The 14,720-nt window shown below is 37.6% G+C and overlaps 1 protein-coding gene across 1 annotated transcript in view; it reads left to right on the top strand.

Annotated features, from left to right (window-relative positions):
- LOC121856855 overlaps positions 1 to 14,720 on the top strand; it is a gene marked incomplete in the record, with an annotated part of 153,543 nt that overhangs the window by 35,101 nt on the left and 103,722 nt on the right. Inside the window, 1 exon segment of the mRNA XM_042352631.1 lies at positions 11,316 to 11,514. Coding sequence (XP_042208565.1) covers positions 11,316 to 11,514 — 199 coding nt within the window.

Here is a 14,720-nt window from a genome sequence, read left to right as displayed (position 1 = left end):
TAGATGGTGTTAAATCTGAGTGGGGCCGTGTAACCAGTGGGGTTCCCCAGGGGTCAGTACTAGGCCCACTCTTGTTCATAATCTACATAAACGCTCTAGATACCGGGATCAGCAGTGACATAAGCAAGTTTGCGGATGACACCAAAATTGGGCGGCAGATTAATTCAGGGCAGGATGCAAATGCATTACAGGTGGATCTAAATAAACTGCAGGGGTGGTCTGAAAAATGGCAAATGAAATTCAACACCAGCAAGTGCAGTGTACTTAATATTGGAAGAACAAATACTGATAATGTATACAGCCTTAACAACATCAACATAGAGAAGTCGACTTGTGTAAGAGACCTAATGGGTACTTGTAAGCTTGGACCTACGGCCTAGAAAACAGTGCGTTAATGTTTGAAATAAGGCAAACAGAGTATTAGGTTTTATATCTAGAAGTGTAAGTAACAAGAGTGCAGAGGTCTTATTGCAACTATATCTTGCGCTAGTCAGGCAGCACCTCGATTATGCGGTTCAGTTCTGGTGCCCCTATTATAGAATGGATATAAATTCATTAAGAGTCGGTGCAGCGAAGAATGACAAAAATGATTCCGGGACTTACAAACCTTCCATATCAGGATAGGTTAAAGAAACTTAACTTGCATTCCTTAGAAAGACGAAGAGTGCGGGGAGATATGATAGAAGTATTTAAGTGGGTGAAAGGAATCAAAAAAGGGGATATAGATAAAGTTCTTATAATATCCGAGTAGGATAGGATTCGGAGCAACTGATTCAAGTTGGATAAGTTTAGGTTTAGGAGGGAGATAGGAAGAAACTGGTTCACAAATAGGGTGGTGGACGAGTGGAACAAGCTTATCAACTTTGTAGTAAGTGCGGGAACTCTGGAAAGTTTCAAAAGGAGGCTAGATAGATTCATGGATGATAGAGAGTGGTAGTAACTCGACAGGAGCTGCCATGCACAGGCCAACTGGCCTATTGCAGACTCCTTTTTTCTTATGTTTCATATGTTACTGTACTAGAATAATTTTTAATTGCTAAAAAATGCAAGAATGCATTAATTTAGTTTTATAATTTTCAAATAAATTAGAATTTATTTAAAGAATATAATTTGTTCATTTATAAAGTTTGATAGTTTACCCTTTAAAAAAACCATTTCATGCAACATAGAAAATCATTTATGCAGTTGACATTTCTTATTTATGATAATTCAGGTATACCCTGAAAACTGACTCTCCAATAACCTCTGATTCGCATAACTGAGGATTTCATAAAGGGGAAATACCCCGCAAGTTTTGTTGATGCCCCGGAGATCCAACGATTGAGAGAGGAATGGCAGAGCTATTTTGAATTTGACGGGTGGTGGCGTGGTGCAAATTCTTGTCACAAGAGGGCTCAGTGCACTGCTGTTGACTCATTCCTACCTCTGTGCTCTAGTTTACACTTACCATGTATCTCTGACTTTGTGTTTTTTCGTTGCTTCCATGTGCGTTATGCTATCATGCCTATATGCCCAAGTGATAGTTTCTCTGGTGTGGTCCCTCTCAGGGGCAGCTGATTTTTTAGTTTTTTTTAATTATAGGGAATAGCCCACCTGGACACAGGTCAACGATTCACAACGGGACCTAGGGGGGCGAAAAAATAAGAGTAAAAAGATAATAAAATAGAAAAGAAAAAGATTATACAGTCGGCCCTTCACATACGCGGGTTTAGCATTCACGGATTCGCAAATACGCGGATTGCCCCGCCAGAGGAATATTCTGTACATTGAAGTAATTGAAGTACATTCAAATCGCGCCATTCAACTCGCGTGCGGCACCGAACACGGGACACCGCCCGCTCCCGCAACCTCACACACACACACGCATAGCTCTCCCTCACTCAGTCAGTTTCGCTGTAACCACACTTGTGTTGACATCAGCATTGTAGTTGCAAAAATATTACATTTCCATGAATGTATTATATCAAGCACAGTATGAATAGAATATCACTAATATAAGAGTATTTTAACCGAAAACTACTAAAAAAACGAGTAACATCTCTTGAACATCGTCATGTATTTTATCCTAATTTACATTGAAATACTTCACGTTTCAGCAAAACTACTATTTATTTCTGAGAATATGGAAAGGTAATATTTTGCTGAAATGACGTACGTATTACAGTGGAAAGTGACGAAAGCAATGACTCGCTTTCTTTCGCTCAAAAGATGTTACCGTAATCGCTTTTCGAATGGTTTTCAGTTAAAAAACTGTTGTATTACAATAATATTCTATCCTAATTCACTTGTGATGCAACAGTTTTTTAACTGAAAACCATTCGAAAAGCAATTACGGTAACATCTTTTGAAAGAAAGAAAGCGAAAGTCATTGTTTTCGTCACGATTTTGTCCCACATTCCACTGTAATACTTACGTCATTTCAGCAAAAATATTTCATTTCTGTGAATGTAGTATATCAAGCACAGTATGAATATAATATCATTGTAATATAACAGTATTTTAACCGAAAACTATTAAAAAAACGAGTAACATCTCTTGAACATTGGAAGGTTAGGTGAAGTCTTTTGTTTTCGTCAGGTATTTTATCCTATTTTACATTGAAATACATCACGTTTCAGCAAAATTACTATTTATTTTCAAGAATATATTCATTCAGGCGCAGTTTACGTAAAATATATGTGTGATATAACATTTTTTTAATTGAAAACGAATCGAAAAACACGAACCCTCTAGCCCTGTTCAAGGAGAAGACTGGGAGGAGCTGTTTGGTGCTTAAGACGATAACAAGGAAAATGATTTGGATGGATTTTAATGAAAATATTCAGAAATATGGTATCGTAGTATTTATTCAAGTCAATTAGGATAGAATATTATTGTAATACAACAGTAGTGACGATGTGGAGGAGGCGGAGGGATAGAGTGGGGAGGAGGCGGAGGGATAGAGCGGGGAGGAGGCTGAGGGATAGAGCGGGGAGGAGGTGACTGGCGGGAGCAGGGACGAGTGGAGATGCCAGCCAGTACATTACGGGCGTATTAATTGTTTTTATAGCTATTTTTGCATTTTAATGTTAAATACTGTACATTACGTTTCAACAAAACTACCATTTATTACATGGAAATGTAATATTTTTGCTGAAATGATGTACATATTACAGTGGAAAGTGACGAAAGCAATGACTTTCGCTTTCTTTCGTTCAAAAGATGTTACCGTAATCGCTTTTCGAATGGTTTTCAGTTGTGGGATTATAAGGCTAATGATAGGATAGAATATTATTGTAATATAGTACGAGTACAACAGTGTTTTAACTGAAAACCACTCGAAAAGCGATTACGGTAAAATATTTTGAACAACGAAAGAAAGCGAAAGTCTTTCGTCATGATTTTATCCCACTTCCCACTATAATATGTACGTCATTCCAGCAAAAATATTATATTTCCATATTTATTTCCGAGAATATATTCATATTCATTCAGTCACAGTTAAGGTAAAATATACTTGTGATGTAATATTTTAATGAAAATCCAGTATCGTAGTTTTCTCTTGTTTCAAATTTAATTAACAAAGATTGATGTTTCAAATGTAATGAAAAAAAATTTATGTCCAGTATCTATAAATTAACTTTAATAAATGAATACTTTGTTTTACATCGTCCTGTGCTACCATACCATGGATTTGGCTACTTTGGGCTCGCAAGAGATCTACCCTGGCAACTGTACCGACACTCACAGCTGGTGGTGTGTTGGTGCATCGTTTCCATTGTTTACTGGTAGTTACTGGTAAATATTTTTCAACCTAACGAAACTATTACCCGTTTAGAGGTTGACCCCCAATTTTTGCCAAATAATTTGGTCTTAAAAACTTGAACTACACACAGGTATATACGGTAAATAAGGACATGGGGGGCCAGGGATTTTTTAGGGGGCAGCACATATACGCGGACTTTTAACATTCACGGGTATCTCTGTTACCTAACCCCCGCGAATGTTAAGGGCCGACTGTATTGACCTACTCCACAAAGATGCCGGAAAACCATCTTTCTGAAGTGAGACAGATTGTAAGAGTATGGAAACACAGAAGAAGGCAGAGTATTCCACAGTTTGGCTGTGTGAGGAAAGAAGGATGTACTATAACGGGTTATTTTAGTGTGACCGACATCCACAGAGAAACGGTGGGCACCGCGGGCAAGACGAGTGATACGAGGCCACGGCCTTGCCGGTGGTACACAGGATGCTAAATCCACCGAACATTGCCCGTTAAAGGACATTAGAGTCGGGATATATAGAGACTTTATATAACGTTTTTTTTTATATTACTGCTACCAAAATTATCAACATTTTCCTATGCAGTATACAGGGTATAGTAATAATTTTTTTTTTTGTGAGGGAAATGGGGCAGGAAATATTCCAAATTTATCACTACTACCAAGTTATTGATAAATTTATTTACACTACTCGCAACTTACGTGGGTTATGTTCCTGGGACCTCACATAAAGCCAAAAACCGTATAAAGTCAGAAACACTTAAAAATCCCCTAAATTGACCCAAAAAATATGAGTTGAAATTTTATTTTTTCTTGTACAAAATTTATGATGTATATATTCAAATTATTTGCTGTCTTGCAAGGATTCCAGCAATGCAATATATATTCTGCTAACTTTATTCTGTGATATTTTATAAGATAAAAACTTTAAGCCTAAAACCACTTTCAGAAGTGGAGGTGGGAAGTGATGTATTATGACAGCTGGGCCTAAGTGCAGACAACGGTTACCTAGTGTGGTATTTATTTATCTGTCATATAGAGGGAGTTTACATTTTTCTCTTTCAAAATTTCAATGAATTAACTTAAGAGAATATAATTTACATTGCTGGAATTCTTGTAAGATAGTGATTAATTTGAATATAAACATGCTATACTTTGCAGTAGACATAAAAATTTTAGTACTAATCAATACATTTTAGTTTAAGTACTAAATTGTCTATCTCCTGTGCAAAATATATGATGTATACTGTATATTCAAATTATTTTCAGTCTTGCAAGGATTCCAGCAATGCAATTTATATTCTGCTAACTTTAGTCTGTGACATTTTATGTCAAGTTCAGTCACTCTTATTGGCCTCCAAAACCTAACCCTATTTTCCCCATTTAGTATATAGCGAACATCCTTGGACCCTATCTCGCGATATATCCCGACCCTACTGTACCTGTAAAAGAGAGAGTGAAGCAACATTGCGGCAAAGAGAAAGGGAACAGAGATTATCAACTAAAGGAGGAGAGTTAATAAGACGAAATGCTTTTGGTTCCACCCTATCTAATAGTTGGCCAGAAGAAGAGCCACCCCAGATATGAGAGCAGTACTCAAAGTTAGGACGAATGAATCCCTTATAAATTTGAAGCTACTGCTCAGAAGTGAAGTAGCTATGGCATCTGTACAGCATTCCCAACTTTCGGGAGGCAGCTTTAGCAATGTTGAGGATGTGTGGCTCCCATGACATACTAGAGGAAATAATGAGGCCTAGCATATCTATTTCAGAATTTGGCAGAATGTTTGCGTCCTGAAAGGAGATTGGTGGGAGATCATCAAATTTGGAAAGTGTAATTGGTGAATACTGAGTTTTATTAATATTGGTTTTAACCAAGTTTCTACCTCCCATTCAGAGATGCTACACAGATCTGCATTGATAGATGTAATGATATCAGCTCAAGAAACAGATCTAGTTTGAGAGTTAGGAGGAAGGGAAAATGTGAAGAAGAATGAAGAGTAGAATCATCAGCGTAAGAATGGATAGAATTAGTTGTAGTGTGAAGTAAATCATTGATAAAAAGAAGGAAGAGAGTTGGTGAAAGAACAGAACCCTGTGGGACACCACTATTGGTAGAGAAAGAGCGAGAGATCAATCCCTCGACAACAACTGCCATGGACCGGTTCTCAAGCTAGAAATTAGAGAACAAAGTGAGGGAGAGAAACCATAAGAGGGAAGTTTGGACAAATGCTTTGGAGATGTCATGGGCCACAACAAAAGTTTCCCCATAATCCCTAAGAGAGGATGACCAAAGATGGGTGCAATAAGAGTGCAGATCACCAGTAGATCTCGCCTGGCGAAAGCCATACTGGTGATCCGACAAAAGAGAAAGGCATTCAAGGTGACGGAGAAAATGGAAGTTCAAGATAGTTTCGAAAATCTTAGAGAGGGATGAAGTTAGGGCAATGGGGCGATAGTTAGAGAGATTAGAATGGTCACCCTTCTTCGGGATGGGCTGAACCAAGGCATGCTTCCAAGAAGAAGGAAAAGTTTGGGTTTTGAGGCAGAGGTGAAAGAGGCGAGCAAGCACAGGGGGCCAGAACTTCAGCACACTCCTTCGGAACACGAGGGGGTATTCTGTCCGGTCCATGCTCCATACTTCTTTATTATTATTATCATCATATTATACAGTGATATCTCCATTAGCCGGAATAATTGGTGCAGAACACTTCTGGAAATGAGAGATTTACGGATAACGAGACGACTCAATGCTGGAAAAATCCCTCATCCTTGGAATTTTTCGTAATTTTCTGGGTACAGTAGGGTCAGGATATATACCCCTGCAGTGACTTTATACAGTGGTCCCTCGGTTAACGAAATTTCGGTTAACGAACTGCCGCCCATAAGATTGTTAAATTCGGTTAACGAATTTCTTACGAACCGACCTTAACATGTTTTCGCTTGCACTGGCCGGTCAACCAGCTTTAGTATTAGTCCGCCAATACATTAATCGGTTCTAGGGCTTAAATTCCTTACTATTTTAGTAAATATCAAGAAGTTTATACTATTCAATAATTTTAAAAGTTTAATATTCAATTTTTTAGTCATTTTAACAATTATTGAACATAATTGAAGGTAAAGTGACTAGTTTAATGCGCGGCATCCAGCCTCTTAACACAGCAAACAGGCGTTAGTCTCTCTCTGTTTTCACTGGAGGTAACATCTTGCTTGAGACTCTCTTCAACTAAATGCTTTTTTTCTGTGTTTCCAAGCAAATTATTGGTCATTTTGAAATATATTTTACATATTGACAATATATAATGCAGTGCAGTGTTGATTTAAAGAAAATAATCTTGAAATACACCAAGAGAACTAAAATTTTATGGGTGAAATGGTGCCATGGGGTGACTTCTCTTCCACCCCAATGCCTTCTCTTCTTCCTTCTCCTCCACCCCCATTCTAATTCCCATCATCATCATCATCATCCAGGAGCCTTCTACATACACACCTCAAAGTAAGTGAACTTTTCTACCATTTTTGTTGAATATAGGCAATTTTCGGTGAGCTGGAACCAATTACCCAAAAACCCATTGAAACAATGGTTTCGGTTAACAAATTTTTCGGTTAACGAACAACCTTCTAGAACGGATTGTGCTCGTTAACCGAGGGACCACTGTATAACAATTTTTTTATACCGCAGCTACCAAAATTATAAAATTTTTCCTATATATAGCGATAATTTATTTTTATTTTGCGAGGGAAATTGGGCAGGAAATATTTCAAATTTATCACTACATACTACCAAAATTATCGACATTTTCCAATATATAGCGATAAATTTATTTACAGTAATCACAACTTACGTGGGTTATGTTCCTGGGACCTCACATGAAGCCAAAAACCGTATAAAGTCAGAAACACTCTTAAAAATCCTCTAAATACGTAGCCCCAAAAATACTAGTTGAAAAACTGTACAGTACAGGTACTCTTCAACTTATGACCAACTCGACTTACGACCACCTGGACATATGATCGCGCTGTGTACTGACAAAATTTTTGTTTGTAATTTCTTTTAAAATGGCTGGTAAGCGTAAAAGTGAGAGTTCTCGTGGTGTTGAGAAGAAAAAGAGACACCCATTTTAGATTTTCTATGTATTATTTTCGGATTTTCTATTTACGACCTGATCGTCGGTCCCTAACCCCTTCGTAAGTCGAGGACTGACTGTACTTAAATGTACTCTAAATGTCAAAAAAATTTATCTCTTGTGCAAAATATATGATGTCTACTGTATATTCCAATTATTCGCTGTCTTGTAAGGATTCCAGCAATGCAATTTATATTCTGCTAGCTTTAGTCTGTGACATTTTATGTCAAGTTTAGTCACTTTTATTGGCCTTCAGAACTTAATCCTATTTTCCCCATTGATTGCATGTACTAATTATACATTGCGATTTAGTATACAGAATAGCGAACATCCTTGGACCTTATCTCGCGATATATCCCAACCCTACGGTAATGGAAAAATTTTCTCGGAAGTTCTAAAATGATGCATTATTTCATCTTCATCCCTGGAATTTTCCAGGTAACAGAAAAATATTCTTGCAAGTTTCACGAATTGTGCATTACATCATCTCTCAAACCCAGAAAAATATTCCCCATCCTTGGAATTTTATGGTTACTGGAAAGTTTTCCGTGAATTTCTTGAAAATGGTCCCCTAGGAAAATCGTTCCCAAAGCCAGAATTTTCCGAAAATTCTGGCTTTGGGAAAGATTTTCCAAAAAAATTTCAATTCCGCCAATTGGAGAGTTCTGAGTTTGAAGAATTCCGGCTAATGGAGATATTACTACAGTGAACCCTCAAAGATCTGGACTAAAAGGGGGGACCACCTGTCCGGAAAAGCCAATTGTCCGGATTTTCCGGCAAATAATAAATCATGTAAGAAACACCCAAAATACAGTACTAATGTAGTGATAAACAAATTACCGTATATAAACCAAGCATTTACCTATGACAACATAATAAGAAACATTGTATCATTACTAGAGTGAATGACATAATATTCCCACAAACAACAATTGTCAATTCTGTTTATGTTTCCCACCTCCTCGGGCACCTGTGTCCAAGCATCTGATGGGTCAAGCAGTGCCCACGGGCCTAAAATGTTCTTTGCTTTGGTTTGGGAATGCTTAGGGAAACTTCTAGGAGGCTTCTTAGCCCAGAACCCCCAAATTTTTTACCCTGATCTTCCGAAATCCGGATTCCCGGGTTCGGGTCTTCGAGGGTTTACTGTACAGTATTATATTTTTATTTAATATGTTTTTATAATTTTTAAATTTTTACTAATTTTCATTTAATATTATTATTTATTATTATTATTATTTATTATTATTATTATTATTATTATTATTATTATTATTATTATTATTATTATTATTATTATTATTATTATTATTATTATTATTATTATTATTATTATTATTTCTCCCCCAGGCCCTGATGTGGGTCATTGACCTGTGCCCTGGTGAGCTAATCCCATTAAAAAAAAATTGCTTACTTTTATTCTTTCTTTGTTCTTTAATTCTCTTTTCTTATTCTTAATGTTTCTTTCTTTCTTCTTTATACTAGTGAGAGAGAGGGAAGGAAGCAGGGGTGAGTGAGGGAGGAAGGAAGATGGTGGTTGAGGTAGGACAGCTGTTTTGGTGTGAGGCAGCCTGCTGCAGCCTTCCTCACACCAAGGGGAGAAGGAGGGAATAATGGTAGGAGTAAGTATATCATGCACTAACATATATACACTAGGGGAAATATATGATAGTTATATTGTTACTCATGGGGTCACTGTATAACACAGACACTTAAGTGGAATACTCTAGTTTACTCCATGCACAAGGGAAGGGAATTGAGAACTACTCTTAACGGTTCTTCGTTTATTAACGACGTTATTCAGAATGAACAGTTATCCTTTCTAAACATTGACCTATTCTCCTAGCTAGTTAAATGAGGTCACATGAATCATTACATTTTGTGAAATGGATAAAACCTTAAGTGCACTTTCTTATATATGTTTGGCCATGTTTCACCAGCCGACCCACACACGTCTACACTCTAACACTTCCCAACACAGACTCTGCATTTGAAAATCTGGTACACTTTGTGCTGGGTATGAACTCTAGTTTCTGTCATGCATATGACGTCACACTCACAAGTCACTGGGATTGGCTTACACCTAAGGCACCCTCATGGCACTGTTAGCTTGGTTGGCAACCAGGCAGGTCGTTATTGCGGGAATACATAATACATTTTCTCAACAGCATGACATAATTTACTCCAAAATCATGGCACTGTTACATTGTAACGCATTCAATCACAACACTTGTACGTACAAATGCACCCGCCTCCTGTTCCAGTAGTGGGTGTGGGGAATGGGGGTGTGCCAAGGTACATCAACTCACGCACGTACTCACACCCAGCTGTGGGTGTGTGATGGGGTGGAGAAGCGCGGTGCCCTTCCACCCATCGCCAGAATGGGTGTAGAACGTCATTTTTCCGATGTCAACTGCATTCGTAGATGCATATTTTGACCGTTACCGCCTCTGAAGCAGTAAACTTGCTACATCTGGATAAGTAGACCCGTGCACGTGGATTCAATGGTGTTTAATGGTCAAAACCTGTCGATACAATATTCATGTTAACACATTACTCATGATTTATGGCTTATATATTTGGTGACAATACAGCTTCATTTTATATACAATGGCAACAGCATTTACTACACACTCATCTGGATATTACCAAAGCATAAACATAGTACAGTATCTCCCAATAAAGCCTCGTTTGAGCATAGACTTACGTTTAAGGGGTCTTATGCTAGTCATTTTGGTGATGGTGCTCAAGTGTGACAGTGTCCTCCCACCTACTATAGGCCATATGAAGACCAGATGAACATGAAGTGCATGGATTCAGCAGAACATGAAGTAATCAACATTGCTTGCCTGCTTCCACTCCTCCATTCAACCTTACTATTCAACTCCGTGTTCATATCAACTATTTTCCCATATTACTGTCATCATAAAACTCACATATGCGATCACAAATTCCACAATTACTTCTTTCCCAGTGTGGGGCAGTAGCAGTGTTCTTGGCATCTGAGTCACATTTTAATTTCTTGTCTGAGACAGAGTTTTACTCTAAAAGCCAAATGGTTTGAAAACTGACCTTAGATTTTGAGATTCTGTCATTGATTCTTGGTCAGAGGAATTGTTGTAAATGAGAAGAAATGTACCACATGCGGCCCATTAAACTAAGTATTGTCAGGTCTGTCCAGCATTGTAAACCAAAGACCATTAGTCACACAGATTCATTTTCTCCAAGGACTACAGATTTTCCAGTTTAGATATATACTGAAAAAGCTGAGGACGTGGCAGTGGTACTACTCCCAGGTGATGTAACAAGTTGTGGCCTAATACTTACCTCCCAAGTTTCTCAGGCACCCAACATTTCTTTATATTGTATATACTTCATTTAAACTTCATCTTTCTAGATTTGTTTTTTCTTTATTTATTTTTTCTTTTCAGATTGATCAGAAAAGAAGGCTCAGTGATAATACCAAACAAACTTTTCACACACCGCAAACAAGGCAGCAAGAGCTGGAAAGTCAACAACAACATTCACCAGACACACCATTCATCTGTAGTCAGCTGCATGGGACTCAAGAATGTGAAGTTGTGTGGGACTGTAACTCACCTGGCTACTCCAAAGATGACCTGAAGCGCAGTGAGTGCTTTTGTAGTGGAATTTTAGTGTGAGGTTTTTGTAGCACATTGATATGTCCATCAGTTTCATGGTTCTTTGTTGTCTTTAGTTATGGAGTGTGTGTATTATCTATGAAATTTGGGTTTAGTTGGCCATGGCGGCTTAACTTCTACCTAGAGAGTAACCATATTCACAATACTCAACATTACAAAATATAAGGTCATCTTTATCGGCTGAATTAAACCACTGTCCCATAATAATAAATATGAACTATAAAGGGCTATAAACTATTTTATAGAGAAAGTACTGCAAGGTAATGGGGTAAAATCTGTTTAGACCCAGATTTGTTTGGTTGCACCTTATTAGTGGTGCTTTAAATACCATGGTCAAGGTAAGCACACACTCTTAGCTAAGTTTACAGGTTTCAATCCTGGTTATATAAATAAAAGGCTGAGAATCCAGTCTTTCAGAGCCTTATCTATGTCTGGTAATTTCGGGGACATTTATCCAGTTCTTTCTAACTCCTTGCATACGTGGGTATCTCTGTGTTGAATAAAATCTTCTGGCATTAGTCACTTGAGACATTAAAAGTGGCATCACCATAGTGAAGCGGTTAAGAGGAAGATGTTTACTTATGCAGCAGCTTAGTTCTCTGTAGGTCTACAGCAAATCTGATTTGACCACTGTACAGTATGCAGTGAGCAAGTGTTTCTTTTCATAATTTTTTTTTTACCCATTTTTTTAAATATGTACGGTGCTCTACATTACTTAACCCATTTCTTAAAACCCCTCAAGTTTCTTTGTTGAAGATAAAATGTAGTCTACATAAAATGTTAACGTAAATGAGTGTATGTAGTGAAGTGTGGCACACCGATACAATACATATGAAGGCAGGACTCAGGCTGAAACACTTGCCGAGCATCACCCAAGCACAGACGTATAGCCTCTCTTACCGAGCTTGTATAAACTGCAATTCACTATATACCATACACCTCCTTAGATTTCAGTAGTACCTCTCTATTCCGAATGAATTCATTATACGGTGAACAGTGATATCCCCGTTAGCCAGAACAATTGGTGCAGAGCACTTCCGGGGATGAGAAATTTCCTGCTAACCGGACGACTTTCTCAAACCCGGAAAAATCCCCCATCCCCTGAAATATTTCCGGTTACTGGAAAAACTTTCTGAGTGTCTAAACTATGCATCTTGCACAGACAAACACGAGCCCACATCCTCAGAATGTTTCTATGTGCTGGGTGTTAGAGCAAAGACTGGTATTTTCCACTCCCTTGGGGCTGTGGGGGATTCGTGGATCTCATGTACCTGACCTGACACAATGTCAGGTGGAGGTAGAGTTGGGTATTGTTGGTCTCATATAGCTGACCTGATACAGGACCTGAAGATGTCTTGAATAAACATGAAAGCTAAAATACATTATTTTTTATACTTACACTTATCACATTGTATACCTTCAACATTGCATTACATAAGATTTTAAAATGTGGAGTAAGAGAGCTGAAAGGTTTGGGTGATTGGAGAGATGGAGTTTTAATACAGGTAAATTAATAAATATATATACAGCTCCTCCCCGACTTACGACCACCCGCACTTACGACCTGCCTCAGTCAAATTACGTATTTTCGAGTCCCAACGTCAGTACACAGAGAAAATTTTTGTTTGTAATTCACTTTAAAATGGCTGATAAGCTTAACGTTCAGTGTTTTGTGGTGCTGAGAAGAAAAAGAGACACCCATTTTAGATTTTCTATGTATTATTTAAGCATTTCCGACTTGTTTATATTCAAATTATTCACTATTTTATAAGAATTCCAGCAATGTAAATTATATTCTCTCCAATCATATCTATGGAATTTTATGAGCAAAAAGAAAAACTAAAAAAATTAAATACTTCACCAGACCACTAACTGTCAAAGTACACCTCACCTCCCGCTCCCCCCCCCCTTTCCCTCCCTCCCCTCCCCCTGCACCTGCCTCAGACAAAGGTTTGGGGGTTTTCACTAGGCTTACAATTTTTATCTTATATAATGCCTCAGACTAAAGTTAGGAGAATATAATTTGCATTGCTGGATTCCTTGCAAGACAGCGAATAATTTGAATACAGTAATACCCCGATTTACGCGGTTTCGCTTTACTCGATTCTACATTTACGCGGTACCTCTCCAGAACCGTAATTTCATTTTACACGGTGCATCTACTCATATACGTGGGTGAAGTATAATTTTTTTATTTAGCTCATGAAATTCATATAAATTACCCGGCCAGAATATAATTTACATTGCTGGAATTCTTACAATATGATCATTTTGAATATAAACATCATGAATTTTGCATTAGACATACAAATTTTAGATCTAATGTAATAATTTGGTTTACACAAAGCAAATATTTTATCTTTTGTGCAAAATATATGAAGTTTACATTCAAAATATTCCTTGGCCTGCAAGGAATCCAGAAATGTCAATTATATTATCCTAACTTTAGTCTGAGGTATTATTTATTACTATACCTTAAAATCTAGTGTTTTCACCTAAACATTTCTCAGAGGGAGGAGCCAGCGAGCTTGGGAAGAGAGAGGGGAGTTGAGTCCATTATTTGAATGGACATTAACCTGGCGACTGTATTTCTCTTAAATATTAATTGTGTGAGCATACCATCATAAAATTAAGATGTTATTTTTACTACAACATCGGTATTGTGTCGGAAAAAGTGGAGTTTGGGGGTCGGGCCAATCTCTATTGGAATTAATCCCATATGTTCTTTTGTTCACTTTACGCGGTTTTCACTTTCCGCAGTACCCCATTGGTTCAATTGACCGCGTAAATTGGGGTACTACTGTATAAACATATATTCTGCACTAGAGATAAAATTAATCACCTATATCACATTACAGTAGTGATTTAAGAGTTCCAGTGTATATGTACATATATATATTTATACAGTATAGTGATTTAAGGGTGATTTAGGGGAATTTTAGGAGTGTTTCTGACTTTATGCATTTTTGGCTTTACTGTGTATATACTTTTCTGTGAGCTGGAACCAATTACCGAATATCCCATTGAAACAATGGTTTCTGTTAACAAAATTTTCGGTTAACGAACGACCCTCTGGAGGAACGAATTGAGTTCGTTAACCGAGGGACCACTGTACTTTGTGATCACTGTTCCCTAGTTCTTCCCCTACTGTGATATCTCTGATAATATTTTCTT

The sequence above is a fragment of the Homarus americanus genome, unplaced genomic scaffold (genome assembly GCF_018991925.1).
Source record: "Homarus americanus isolate GMGI-L3 unplaced genomic scaffold, GMGI_Hamer_2.0 scaffold1024, whole genome shotgun sequence".
Taxonomy (NCBI): Eukaryota; Metazoa; Arthropoda; class Malacostraca; order Decapoda; family Nephropidae; genus Homarus; species Homarus americanus.
Note: the sequence above shows the minus strand (reverse complement) of the source record. Positions and strands in the feature narration are given on the sequence as shown.